This window comes from Thamnophis sirtalis, unplaced genomic scaffold (genome assembly GCF_051295495.1).
Source record: "Thamnophis sirtalis isolate CommonGarterSnake01/CBP01778 unplaced genomic scaffold, rThaSir2_p1.2 scaffold_10, whole genome shotgun sequence".
NCBI classification, from domain to species: domain Eukaryota; kingdom Metazoa; phylum Chordata; class Lepidosauria; order Squamata; family Natricidae; genus Thamnophis; species Thamnophis sirtalis.
In genome coordinates, this window is record NW_028261390.1 from 54,706,316 (window position 1) to 54,721,115 (window position 14,800).

The 14,800-nt window shown below is 45.5% G+C and overlaps 1 protein-coding gene across 2 annotated transcripts in view; it reads left to right on the forward strand.

Annotated features, from left to right (window-relative positions):
• Window positions 1-1,423: 1,423 nt before the first annotated feature.
• WDR1 (WD repeat domain 1) overlaps window positions 1,424-14,800 on the forward strand; it is a 48,440-nt gene continuing 35,063 nt past the window's right edge. The window contains exons 1-2 of one of the 2 annotated variants that reach the window (XM_087724639.1): window positions 1,424-1,595; window positions 2,111-2,232. In XM_087724639.1, coding sequence (XP_087580765.1) covers window positions 1,580-1,595; window positions 2,111-2,232 — 138 coding nt within the window. In that variant the 5' untranslated portion in view covers window positions 1,424-1,579. The remainder of the gene's footprint in view (window positions 1,596-2,110; window positions 2,233-14,800) is intronic. The other variant, XM_087724638.1, reaches the window with a different exon arrangement.

The window sequence follows — 14,800 nt, forward strand, 5'->3', positions numbered from 1 at the left end:
AGAGTCCAAGGAAGGTCATTCGCTTCCAAGAAGCACTTGAACCTAATCATATACAAGTCCCAGTGTTTGGTTACCGGGTCATAAGGATCTGGTGGGGCATGCATCTTGTTCAGTCAAGGTGGCTTTGAATTTGCCACTAAAAGATGGCCACTTTATGCCGCGCTTGCTCTGGCTGGATTGTTTGTCACCTCTTTTTGTGCCTAGTTGCCTTCCAATCCCACCTTTGTCGCCAGTGTTAGATCCGGTGAATGGCTGAGGCAGACTCAGGCTTAGCAGTAAACAACAGTTCTTTATTGGGTTCAACTATGTACAATCCAGCGCCGCTCTGTTTGACAGCAGCCAATGGGAGCTGTCAAACGGCTTGGTCAATCACCTTTGAGTATTTTCCCGCCGGATCGGAGGAACTTTGTTCTTTTTTCATTTCTGTAAGCCGCCCGGAGTTCTCCGCGATTGGGTGGCATAGAAATTCAATGAATGAATGAATGAATGAATGAATGAACCTACCACACTGACTATCAGTATGTTACTTCTGGGGATTACCATATACAGTAACTTTAGATTGGGAACCATCCAGAGTTGGTTAGAAAATGGGCAGCTACATAAATATTTTAAATAAATAAATAAATAAATTTGCAGATCACGTTACATTTCCTTGGAGCCCAAGAATGGAGGTTGGTTACTGTCAGTTGCTCCCTCCCACTTCAACGTGTTCTCTGTGCCTGGCTCTTTTTGGACCAGTATTTAATGCTTTGTTAGTGTTTTGTCAAATACTCTCCCAATTCACAGCCTTCCATACTGAAGAGAGTGCCTGATGGGTTTTCCTGAAACGCAAGTTGACATTTAACTCTGCTAATCAGGAACAGGATGACACTTCTAACCCGGCATCTCTCCCGAAAGGCTAACTGCCGGCATCTACCTTGCTCTCGCCCGGATTCTAATTCCTCCGGTTTCAGTACCCCACAAACCCTTTACTCGGCTTTTGAAACGGGAAAAACGGTGGGGCAAATGTGGGCGACCGCCAGAGGGCAGTGAGGGAATAGCTGGATTGTTGGCAGTCCGAATCCATGCAAACTCGCCGCGGGAAGCGTAGGAATAACTCGCCGGTTCCTTCCTTTCTGCCATTCCGGGCAGCAGCCGCCTCCAGGCGGGAAAGACGAACGCTCGAGACCCGGAGCTCCCCACAACCCAACCCTCATCCCGCTGCGTCGAGCCGCGGAGGAAGAAGACGCAGCGCCAGGATCCGAGCGACTTCTCCCTCCCGGCGGCGCTTTCGGGCCGAGCCCTTCCAGCCACGCCACACGGCGCGGTCGCCGTTCTTCCTCCGCCCGTCCGTCCGTCGCGCGAACAGAGTTGACTATATATGGTCAAAGCCGGGAGATAAACGAGAGCTGGGTGAGCTGCGCTTCCTGCTTTGCGCAGCCGGGAGTTGACGTCGCTCCCTCCCAGCCCCAACGCCACTGGAGGAGGAGGTGGAAGAGGAGAGGGGGACTGGCCAAGCCCTTCCTTGCTTTCCCTTGCCTTTGCTCCCGCCGCGGACTCGTCGCCCTTGAAGCCCCCGCAGCAGCGACAGCCAGCCACGATGCCCTACCAGCTGAGTGAGTGGCGGCATTCCCGTTCCCGTTCGCGGGAGAGGCTGTTAGATAGGCCGGGGACTGCGGGAACCTGGTTCTGCCTTCCATGACCAGGGGAGAAGGCAGAGGAGGAAGAGCGGCGTCCCGGCTGGTCCCGTTACTGCCGATCCGAGGCTCCCTGCGCTTCCCCTTCGATAAAATGAGATGGCGGGCCTCTCTTGGGAGGGGCCCGGGAAGCGAAGCTGAATGGGAGAGGAGAGGCGGGGTGGTGGTGTAGGGATACGATTCCACCTCCGATCCGGAAAAAATGTAGCTCCGATCATTCCGGAATCCGCCGTCTGGCCGGGGAAACCTTCCCAGCCACTCGCGCATCGCCGGGCCGAGGCGGGTTTCTTGGTCTGGAAGGAGGAGAAGAGGGCTGGCTGGAGCCGCTTGCCGCTTCCATGGCTGAGTCAAGCAACAGGTTACATTTGGGGCCCGATGCCTCCCTCTTTCCTCCGCAGAGGCTAACCCTGTGTCTGTCCCCTTCTCTCTCGTAGAAACAGTGTTTGCCAGCCTCCCGCAGGTCGAAAGGGGGGTCTCCAAAATCATTGGCGGAGATCCGAAAGGCAACAATTTCTTATATACCAATGGAAAATCTGTCATCATTCGAAACATAGATGTAATGTATTCTAGTTTTTTTTATATTTGCTTAATTTAAAGCTTGCGTGGGAAACCACTTTATGGCTTTGTAATTTCTGTGTAATTGGGGAAGAAATGTTTGTGCCGATCCAGGAGGGCGTGGAGAAAGCTGCGGTAGCGTATAAGTCAAGAGATCTAAGAATATCCAACAGCCAGGTTGCCTTTAGGGCTCCTGCCATGAAATCCAGAGTAGGAATGGTGGAGGGCAGCTGTTCTAAATAGCACGAAAAACAAAGGATAGTTCAGTGGTTATAATTACTGGGAGATATATTTAATTTGGGTGTGTGCCTAATTAATAAAAGATACAGAATAAGTGCGTTGGATTGCAAGTACAGCCCTCCCCCCCTTATGCTTCATGAAGGCAGCCCCTCTTATTTTCATATCCCTGTCAATTTAAAGTGGATTTTCTTCCTTTTCCCTCCTACCCAAGTGGAAATCAGAGAAATCAGTGGCTGCCTTAGTGACTAGAAGGGCTGTGATTGTAGTTGCATAAAGTCCAAATCAATTTATCAGAATATTTTTTAAACTATACATACCCTTAATTTATATAGAAAAATGCAAAGCACTAGATACATTGAACAAAATTAAACAATTAAATATTAAGACCTTGCATGTTGTATTTTCCTTAATATTGTAACCAGTGTGGCAGAACTCCTATATTAGTTTCATGAGTTATGATATTGCATGTTCAGATTGTATAAAATTATTATTTTACAAAAGTGGAAAGAGAGCCAGGGTAGGAATATCCTTCAAGGGCCAGGTCCACTGACAGGCAGGGAGTCCTGGCTATGGTATCTTGGACTCAGAAAGCAGGGGAACAGGAAAAGAGAAATAGGGTAGGCCCAGCCAATAAATAAACATAAATCATCCTTTTTGATGATCTGAACATGCTTCCCACACATATGTTCATTAAAAAGCATTGGGACTCTTCTAACATTGGGAAAGGAAAAGAAAAAAAAAAAGTTGGTAAATTTATTTATCAAATGTATATAGCCACCTCACCAGAACTGAAAGTTGCAAATGATCTCATATGGACTCCCTTTTACATGAAAGAATTTCAAACAGTTTCTGGATGAGAGTCTAGTCAGCAGTGAGAGTTAATTGGGCATTGGAGTGGCTGAAATTACAATTATGAAAAAGGTTACTATTCAATTGTCATATAAATCTCCATATTTAGATTACTCATTAGACTTTAGCAGAAACTTAAGAACTGATAATAGAAATTAAGAGATGATGTTGTTTTCTAAAAAATTGTTTGCCACGGCAGCTTTCTGTATTACCCCATTAAGACCTATCTTCTCTTCTGATTTTACTGTTTACTGTTCCTGTTAGAAATGTTCTCATACCTGTAGGCAACATTCATTGAATCACATCCTATATCATACCTTGCAGCTAAAATCCTTCCTCTCTAGTTCTGCATGTTGTTAGGGGATACCAGGGGAGAAGCATTTCAAGGGTTGGAGCAGTATAGCTTTGTTACAGTGCAAATATACTATGGATTATGTACCTTCAGTGCAGCCACATTATAGGCAGTCCTTGACTTACAAGAACAATTGAGCCCGAAATTTCTGTTGCTGAGAGAGTTGTTAAGTGAATTTTGCACCATTTTATGACCTTTCTTGCCACAGATTCACCATATTTTTCGGAGTATAAGATACATTCCCCGCCCCTAAAAGAGGGTGAAAATTTGGGTGCGTCTTATACACTGAATGTAGCCCTGCCTACCTGCCAGCCCCCACCCTTTGGCCTCTGCCTCCCAGCAATTTACCTAGTTGCAGCAAATGGGGAAAATGGGACTTGTGGAGGCGGCCATAGACTATGGTAATTGATCTGAAATTGAAAGTGAAAAGGCTGTTTGCCGCAAAGAGGAAAATTGGTGGGAGGCAGATTTTTTTTTCTTGTGCAAATCAGGCTGTGCTGAAACTGAAACAGGCTGTTTGCTGTTTACTGCAAGGAGGTAAGTCAATAACTATACATTCCTATAGAATGTTCAAATTATTAGACTTATTTTTTAAAGACTGCTTTATTATTGTTCTAGACAACTTAACAAAATGAAGATTTTTTAAAATAAATGCTTGATCTGAAGAGGCCCAGTGCTCTTGTATCTTCTTTTAAATAGCAGTGAATAACATATACTTCCAGAAAGCCACATCAATTTTAACAGCATCTGTACAAGTATAGTCTGAAATGTAAAAGCACAAACATTGTATATTGTCTGTGCTGTTTGCTGCAAGGAGGTAAATTGCTGGGAGGCAGAGGCAGATTTTTTCCTCTTGTTTTCCTCCCCAAAAGCTAGGTGCATCTTATACTTTGGAGTGTCTTATACTCTGTAAAAGCACAAACATTGTATATTGTCTGTGCTGTTTGCTGCAAGGAGGTAAATTGCTGGGAGACAGAGGCAGATTTTTTCCTCTTGTTTTCCTCCCCAAAAGCTAGGTGCGTCTTATACTTCAGAGTGTCTTATACTCTGAAAAATATGGTAAGTGAATCACTGCAGTTATTAAGTTAGTAGAATGGTTGTTAAGTGAATCTAGGTTCCCCATTGCCTTTACTTGTCAGAAGATCACAAAAGCTGATAACATGATACTGGAACATTGCAACCATCATAAATATGAACTAGATGTCAAGCATTTGAATTTTGGTCATGTGACCATGGGATGCTATAACAGTTGTAAATATGGAAAACACAGAAGTCCCCTTTTCAGTGATGTTGTAATTTTGAATTGTCACTAAATGAACTATTGTAAGTTGAGGACTACCTGCTTTTTAATTAACTTGTTTAAGTTACAACTATCTGAGAACAATTTTAAACAGCTGGATATTTTCTTCCATGAATATAAATGCCTCCAATTTGACCACACTGGATATACTGATTGCAAGAGGTCCTCAGTTAATGATGCCAAGTGGGATTGGAATTGCTGTCATATCATGCCATTGTGCTGCTTACCAATGACAATTCTGGCATTCTTGATGACACGGCTGCAGGGATGCTGCAATGATAGCAACTTCGAGGACCAAGTCATAAGTTACCACTTGCTCAGCACTAATGCAAATTTGAATGGTTGCTGAACAAGTAGTCCTTAAGCAAGGACCATCCATATAAGTCCCCAAATTTTCAACCAAATCCAACCTATCTAGATTGCATCAGGTTTCTGAATCTTGTGCTAAGAATTGTTTGCTTTTTTGATATGTAAAACTTTAAAAATAAGAATTTATTCCACTGTCCTGAACTACTGGACTACTGATTTAAAATGTTATGGTAAAATTACTTTGTTAAACTGTTAATTACATGCCATGAAGTCATTATCAATACTTAATGGCCACGTACATTTTTGAGATGATCTGTCCCCAACTTGGTCCTTGTTTTTCATTGCTTCTATAAATGTATGTATTCACCTTGCTGCTGGTCATCCTTTTCCCCCCTTCCATTTCCTCCTGCATTATAGTCTTAAGAAAGCTAGGTTTTTGCATTGTGTCTAAATTGGAGCCTGGCCATTCATGCCTTGAAGGAAAACTGGATTGATTTGTTCATTTGCTTGTTTTCTTGGCTATCCAAAGTATTTCCCCATCTTCAAAGTTCAAAAGTGTCAATACTCTTTCTATCCCTCTTCAGTATTTTCATTGTTCATCAAAAGCAGCTTGCAATACTGTACCTGTTGTCATTAGTTTGGTCTTTACATTTAATCTTAGTCACAGTTTTTTACTGTGTTCTTTGACTTTCAGCTTGCAAATGTAGATTTTCAGCTAGCAGAGTAATGTTATTGATGTTTCTTGGTCCAGTTTTAAAATCACACTTGATAGTGAACTCGCCCTGGCCTGTGACATCGAGGGGCACCTATGATGGGCTAGACAAGGCTGGGAGGGGTGATCCAGGGTGAGCGCCAAAGCCTGGCGGGGTGGGGGGAAGCTGAGCATCAGGACTTGTGCGCAGCTGGGGAGAGTGCTTGGTGGGGTGTCAAACAGTGCTGGGGGGAGACGAACTGCCCATTCGGTTCTAGACTGGAGTCCAAGTGAAGAGGCAACAGCAGCGGGGAGAGGTCAAAATGGGAAGTCCCTGTCTATTGCTGCCTGTCCATCGGCTGAGGTGGCTTCCCCTTTTCACCCCTCTTCCCCTTTGCAGTTCGTGCAGTACTGTTCAGCACCCCCTCCCCAGGTACTCTCCTCATCTGCGCATAAGCAATGTCCTGCAGTTTGTGTAGTACTGCAGAGCAAGCTCATAGGAAATCAGTAGCGTGAGATCATGCGCTACTGATTTCACACTACAGTAGTTTAGGCCTCTGTTGACTCTGTTGGCTTGTACCAGAGCCGTTTGAAATGCGTTTGCAAGATAAAATTTTGGGGCAGTGAAATTGCCTTGCTTGAAGCCTCCCATCAGCTTGAAAACACCTTCCATGCTGTTCCAACCTGTAAATGGCATGAAGAGCATTTACAAGCTGATGGAAGGCTTCAAGCAAGGCGATTTCACTGCCCCAAAGTCTTGTCGGCTTGGAAATGCTCTTTGCACCGAGACTGCAACAGTGCAGGGGTTTGCAAACCAATGGGAGACTTGAAGCAAGGGATTTCGCTGCCTCAAAGCCTTGTCAAACACTTTTCATGCTGTCTGAATCTTCCTCCACACTCAGAAAAGTATGAGGCCAGGGCGAGCGATTGGTATTGCTGCCACTGATCATGGCTTTCCCATGCAGGGGCGGTGCGGTCCCAGTGAAAGGGGACTGCAAGGCCTGATCTACAACTTGGTGTGGCCATTCGGGGCGGAATATGACAGCCTTAGATCTGACCCATGTGGTCGCCCTGAAGCCAGCGAGAGACCAACCCCACTGCCTTGGTGTCGTCCCCCCCCCCGCGGGCATGCACACAGCAGACAGCGAGCACATGTGACCTGGAAGAAAGAGGAGCACTCAGAATATAGTTAACCCGCGGGGCAAGACGGTCCCCAGGGACGGCAGGGCCTGCAAGTGCTCACCGCTTCCTGTGAGCATGCTTAGGGGGTGGCAGAGTAGCCTCTTGAGTCCAATCTAAGGCTAACAGTTCAGGCCTGGATGTCCGCCACCAGGTTGTAGAATAAATCAGTGCCATGCCTCCATGACCCACTAGTTGTCCTGGTCTCACACTCTGAGAGGGTTTCCTTTCACTGGGAGCCCCCCTGCATTGGAAAGCCACAGCCAGGCTTCTCGGCTGCAAACTCTGACCCTGGCAAAGCAACCAAGGGGTGCTCTGCATGTGGCCAGAGGCTCCCTCACCAGATGCCCAGGCTACAGTCTCCAAATTACCCACTCAAGCACAGCCCCTCCAAGTCACCCCAAACTCACCTCTGCCCTGTGGCACCCTCCAGATGTGATGGTTCGCAGCCTTGCCTGTGGATACCTCTGGCCAAGCCCCATCTGTGGGTGCCGCCTCAGAGGACAGGATCGAGGCTCCGGCAGCCTTTCCTCTGCCTGTAAATCGGGAAACCTGGACCAGCTTTGCCAGTGGAACTCCTGCCTGGCAGGTTTAAAGGATGCGGGAGCCCGCAGGCGCCGGGCATGAGCTTCCAATGGGGGGAGGGGCTGTCCCAGTGAAAGGGAAGCGCTGCCAGTCTCTCCCCTTCCCCTTGTCTGTTTCTGAACCTGGTCTTGTAGTCTGTGAGGCTTCCCTTTCACTGGGACCGCCCCAGGGCCTACATTGGAAAGCTGCGACTGCCAGCTGCACGGCTACCAACAGTGCTGGCAATCTCCCTTTGGACTGTGGAGTCACCCTGGAAACAGTAAAGGACTGGTTTGCATCACCTTGACCCGGCCCAGGCTGACCGAGCACTGATCTACAACTTGTGGCGGCCATCCGAGCCTGAACATGGTCAGTTTTAGATATGACCAATGCAGCTGCCCTGGAGGGACGCCAGGGCCTGCATGTGCTCACAGCCTCCTGTGAGCATGCTTAGGGGGTGGCAGAGTAGCCTCACTGGTGAGAGACCACCCTGCTGCCTTGGTCTCGCCTCCTGGGGGGCTGTGAGGGCAGGCTGGGGCTTGCGCACAGGAGGCAGTAAACCCTGGTGTCCTGGATGAAAGGACTCAGAATGCAGTGAGCCTATGGGGCAGGCTGGCCCCCAGGGATGGCAGGCCCCGCATGCTCGCCTTTTACTGTGTGTGTGCCTAGGGGGTGGGGCAGGGGCAGGCCCCTGCCAGCTCTGGCCCTATGGATTTAAGCCTCACTGCTTTCTGGCCTGTATAACCGCTGCCAGAATCAGCACCAGGTCAGTCTAGGCCGTGGTGCTGCACACCAATGCTCCACTGTTTCCAGGGTGGCTCTATGGGCCAGATCGAACCACATTGTGTGCCTTTAGTTTGACACTCCTGTTCTAAGATACCTTGGATCTGAACATCTCTATTCTATAGAATTAGTATATTTCTATATTTGATATTTTCTGAACTTACTTTGGCATCCTATACCATACCAATTTATGCTCCTGAGTTCAGAGATCTTTAAGAAGATTATTTTTTGTATATCTGTTTCCATCCTAGATGTTGTAATAGAACTTTTTGTCTTTTCTAAAAAGTCTCTGAAACTGTTAAATTCTTTCCCGAGGTCTTTGCCTTTCTAGGCTTTGACTCTTCTTTAAAACTGGTAGGTTGCATTATGAAAACTGGCTTTGTTCTTTGATGTTGTTATTTTGCTTTAACTTGACTTGGAATTTGCACTTCAGCAGTTCAGTTTATAATCAACCTGCGGTTACATTTTTGCTGTAATATCTCCCTTTATCAGTTTGATTTCTTTAAATTCTACCCCGTGATATCTATGTATATATGTGTGATATTGTTGAAAGATTCTATGAGCAATAAAGAAATAATTGGATTAGAAGAACTGCATATGTCGTTCTTGTGCTTCATTTTAGTCCCTTGGGCCATGTAATCTGACATTTTCCTCTGTATTTTCAACTTTTGTTATTCCTGTTTCCGATCACATTTTGCTTGCACATTCTGTCAGTTTCAGATGTAATTTGATTTTAAAATTCATCAGCCTTATCTTCTGTAACCTAAGTAATTGAAGTATAAACTCAGATAATCATTATAGTAAAAGGTTATCTGCAAAGTTGAATTATGTTATTCAGTCATTGATTATATTGTATTCAAGTATTGTCTTTACATACCTTCTTAGTTAGTTAGTTGAAAGGTTCCTTTTTTCCATATAAAACAAGATAGTCTTCTCTCTGCAAGCATCCAGTTCCAGTCCATTTCAATTCCCTGATGCCTAATCTGTCAGTTTGTTGTCTATTTGTTTCATCTTTCACTGTGTTGAGCACATTCATTCCACATTCCCATTGTAATCTTGTCTTTGCAGCTTTTTCCATCCAGGAAAACTGTCTTTATGACAGGTCCCAGATATTTTTACAGGGACGCTGGCATTTTGGTGGGAGGAAGGGGCAAGGAATGGAGTGATCTGTATATGAAGTTTCTGTTTCCTGCATTACTGTGCTAATCTCTATATGAAGTTTCTGTTTACCTGCAATGATGTAGTGTGTGTGGGGGTGGTGGTGGTTGGTTAGCATTGCTTTAAATAGCTGGTTTTAAGTGAGAAGCTTCAGTTCTTGCTAGATCTCTTGTTATCACAAACCTTCCAATAAAAACTCATTTTGGAATCACTGCAGTATCAAGACTGGGGAAGAAGCCCACCCTAAAAAATCTCAATTGAGGCCCTCAATGCTTGGGTCAAGGAGAACATTGCCTCAAGCACCACTGCCAAGCCGAGGTGGTCCATTGGTGTTGGGAAGATGGAAGGCTGGGGTGGCAGAACCAAAGATATCACCCTCATCCGTGGGAACCAACAACCTTGTTAGTAGCAGGAGATGGGAGACCTTTATGAACTATGATGAACTGGAAGGAGCCCCAGACTGGCCTAACTAACTCCTGAACCTCATGAAGGAAGCCATCCATGGCATGCAGATCCAGGATGCCCAGGCTTGTGCTGCAGGGCAGTTAGGAGTACAAAAGGGAACTACCAATGAACGAAAGGGCAATGGCTGAAACTGTGGGGGCTGCTGATGAACCCATTTCCACCATGGAAGATCCACTCAGGAGACATCTCAACGGCAAGCAAGGCTTACGACTCAAGAGGAAGCTTCCACCCATAGAATGGAAGGCGGCTCCTCTTGGCGTCAAATTCAACGGGAATCCCCAGCAACTGGATTTTTCCTTGCACACATACTGACCTAAATGCAGGAGTATGGGAGGGATCTCCCTACAGAAGGTGCCAAAGTCAGGGTTGTCACCCTGGCTCTAGAAGGATCAGCTGCAGTTGGATGGTGAACCTTCATAATGCAGATGCAACAGAGCTCCACCAATTCAACTGTTTCATGACAGCCCTGAGATGGAGATTTGAGGACCCCTTAGCCAACTGCAAGGCTTGAGACTGCATGTAGTCCAGTCATTGAATACATTGTAGAGTTTTGTGATCTGACTTGCCACGTAGATTGGCCAGAGGAAATACTCGTGTACTGGTTCAAAGATGGTGTAAATAATGACCTGTACAATGCCTGCATTGCCCCTGGAGCCCCAGTCTTCCTGCACAGCGAGTGTCTCTTGGCTGAGGAAGTGGAAATAATCCAAGCTCGAAACCAGTACCGTGCGAACCGCTTCTGGAAAAGAACCCCGCAGGAAGGGAGAAGGGAAGAAACTAAACCTTGCTCTGTCTCGCCATGCTCAGCCGCTTGCTTCCATTGCGGGTAGGAAGGTCACCGTGCAAGTGAGTACCATGTGACAATGTCCACGCGAAAGGGAGAAGCCGGTCAGAGGGAAACCCTCAAAGCCACCATTGTGTTCCAAAGATATCGCCGCGAAGACCCATTCAGTTGTTGAGTTCCCCCTGGAATCAATTACGTTGTGAGGAACTCTGACCCCTTCCGGTGGAGGGTCAGTCGCAGAGCGACTATGAAGACCCTTTGGTGAATGGGGTTGTCGAACCCTTTACAACCCGTATAGAACTGTTAATTCCAGTAACTGGGGGAGAAGTGAGACTTAAGGCATTGCTAAATTTGGGGTGCGTGAGAAAGCTAATAAGCCCAACTCTGGTTGTTGAACTGGGCATTCAACTAAGGCCACTTAAAACCTCAGTCTCCTTCTGCCAACGATGGGTCTATTGCAGGGAGTGCCCTGGCCATGTTTGCCACTGAACCACTTGAATTAACGATGGTAAATCACTCTGAGACCATTGCTTTCATTGTGAAACCAGGGATGGATTTGGCCCTAGTTCTGGGGCTAACCTGGTTAAAGAAGTGGAACCCAAGGGTGGACTGGACAGAGGGGACCCTCCAATTCCATAATGATGAATTAATTCAGAACAAAGAACCCCACCAGACTGAAATACTGCAGAGTGAGGAGGTAGCTGCAGTTGTGGCGAATGGACTCTTACCGGGCAACCCCAGGGAATACTGGGATTTGATGGATATTTTTAACGAAGCGGCCTCAGATGACACCCCCCCCCGGCCTGCAGGTCTACAAATCGTGACATCGAGATTTTACCGGGGGCCAAACTACCTAAGCCAAAACTTTACATAATGACTCCCCAGTAACTGGATGAATTGCAGCAATTCATAGACAAAAATCTCAAGTATGGGTTCATAGAACTGGTGAGACCCAAGGTGGCTGTTCCAGGAGGATGGCTCATACGTTTAAGTGTGGATTATAAGAATTTAAATGTTTTTGCAAGGAAAATCTTTATCTCCTATTCTTAATGAAGGACATGCTGGCCCATCTGACAAAGGGGATGCTTTTTTCTAAACTTGCAGGAGGCTTATTGCCAGATCAGGATCCGATAAGGGGATGAACAGAAAATAGTGTTTAATTGTCTGTTGGGATGTTTTGAGTTCAAGGTTTTGCCATTTGGACTCCAAGGGGCTCTCGCCATTTTAATGCAGCTAGTTAATGAGGTGCTGCATGAGCACTTGTATAAGGGAGTTTTGGTTTATCTTGATGATATATTGATTTATACTGAAACTAAGACTCAACATGTTAAATTGGTGCAGGAGGTTTTGAAGAAATTAAGGGCAGCTAAGTTTTTTGCCAAACTCTCCAAATGTGATTTTCACCAAGATAAGATAGATTAATCTCTCACCAGGGGGTAGAAATGGACCCCACAAAAGTCAGAGCAGTTCTTAAGTACCCCCCATACTTGAAAACAATTGCAGAGCTTCCTAGGGTTCACTAACTTTTATAGGCAGTTTATCCCCTCTTTTGCCCAAATAGTGTTGCCGATTACAAATCTGTTAAAAACCAAAGGGGTAGATAAACCGAAACCTCGCCAACCACTGAATGGAATTCCAAGTGGCATTTGAAAAACTGAAAAACTGTTTTCGGCTGAACATGTATTAAAACACTCAGACAAACCATTTGTAATCCAGGCCAATGCCAGTGATGTGGCAGTCGGTGCTGTTTTACTCCAAGAGAACGAGGAAGGCAAATTACAACTGTGTGAATTCACCTCTAGGAAGATAACTGAAACTGAACAGAGATGGGCAAAATGTGAAAAAAAAAGGCTTTTGCAGCTAACTGGGAGACATTTCTTGGAAGGAAGTAAAATACCTTTCGAAGTATGGACCAACCACAAGAACTTAGAAGCACTCAAAACCCCAACCAAAATATCTCCAAAACAAATCTAGGGGGCCTAGTACTTCCAAGCTTTAATTTCACTTTTGACAGATGCCTTGTCCAAACTACCGCAATACAACAGTGTCAATACAGAAGTAATTAAGCCCATGGTTCCAACCTCCCAATTAGCAGCTAAGGTCGTCACATGTTCTCAGGCGAAGAACGATGCCTCCACCTTAGACAATGTCACTACCACAGATTTCAAAAAAGCCTTAGAAACAGTTTAGTGCCAATAAACAAACTTGCATAATAAAAGAGGGGTTAGCTTGGGTGGGAAATAAGATGTATGTCCCAATTAGGGAAAGGCTGAGGACTATGCAAGCTTGTCATGACTCACTTTGGTTTTGTAAAAACATTACAGTTACTGAAACTGTAATTCTGGTGGCCCTCATTAAAAAAATGACATACAAAGTTATGTAGCAAGCTGCCCCATTTGTGCTGCCGCTAAATGCAGGCAGGGGAAACTCCCCGGTCTACTGCAGCCGGTGGCCAACCTTTCAGCACCATGGAGAGAGATCTCCATGGATTTCTTTGTTAAATTTCCCCAGAGTTCTGGAAACACTGTGATCTGGGTTGTCACAGATCTTTTCTCAAAACATTTTTCTCATTTCATCCCATGCCAAAAGATCCCTATGGCTAAAGCCTTGGCTAAACTGTTTTTGGTCCATATTTACCACTTGCATGGGCCCCCACAATGTATTATTCTGGACAGAGGATTTCAATTCAGGTCCAAGTTCTGGAATGCTCCTGACCACGACCAAATCTGGTTCCCACCAAAAAAATTCACAAATTTTTTGAATCTGGTCACGAACACATACTCGGGTGATGATCAAACATGGCCATGGACGATTTCCCCTTCCGCACCATTTTTTTTGTAAGTGCCAAACAACAGCGACATCATGTGGCTGCTGCATTAATTTTGGTTAGGTTCAGGTCATGACCAAATTGGGTTGTGACCAAAGTTATGAAACAAATTATGGTTGTGATCACAGGTTCTACTGTACTTGGGATTTAGTTCTAGTCACCATACACAGACAAACGGGGCTATGGAATGAATGAACTCGGTTCTGGAACAGTACTTGCATTGTTTTATTAATTACAAGCAGGACAACTGGACCGAACTACTGCCTTTTGCAGAAGTAGCCTATACTAATGCCGTTCATGCTAGCACAGGTTTTACCCCTTTCAGAGTGGCCACAGGACAAGAATTTAATGCTATACCCTCACATGAACCAGATATACCCTTCTTGAAACAGTGGATCAGTCATTTGCAATCCATTTGGCCGGTGGTCCGCAAACCCTTGAATGAAGCTAAGGCTGCCTATAAAGCACAAGCAGACAAGAAACGAACAGAACCCAAACCTTATAAAGTGGGGGACAAAGTTTACTTTTCCATCAAGTTTCTAAAATCTTTGCAGCAGTCTAAAATGTTGGGTCTTAATTGGGCCTTTCCCCATAGTTCATATCATTAACCTTGTCATGGTGGAATTACAACTCCCATGCTTTCCATTGTAACTTATTGAAGCCTGAAGTCACCTCTGATCTTCATCCGGCTACCCCTGTTCCACCCCCAATTATGGTAGAGGGTGAACAACATTTTGAGATTCAGGAAATTCTTGACTCTTAAGAAATTCCACGGGACCACTCAGAACCTAGTGTCTTGGAAACACCTCCCCTTGTCACACAATGAATGGTTTCACAAAAAACATACGCATGCCCCAGATTAGTACATATATTTCATCACTTGTACCCTGACAAACCTCGTTGATTTGTCTCCCCTTCTCTGTTTTTTTTTTAGGTGGACTTCCCATTTTTCTATGGGGGAGGAGCATGTCAGGTCCCAGATATTTCTACAGGGACGCTGGCATTTTGGTGGGAGGAAAGGGGAGAAATGGAGTGATCTGTATATGAAGCTTCTGTTTTTGTTTCCTG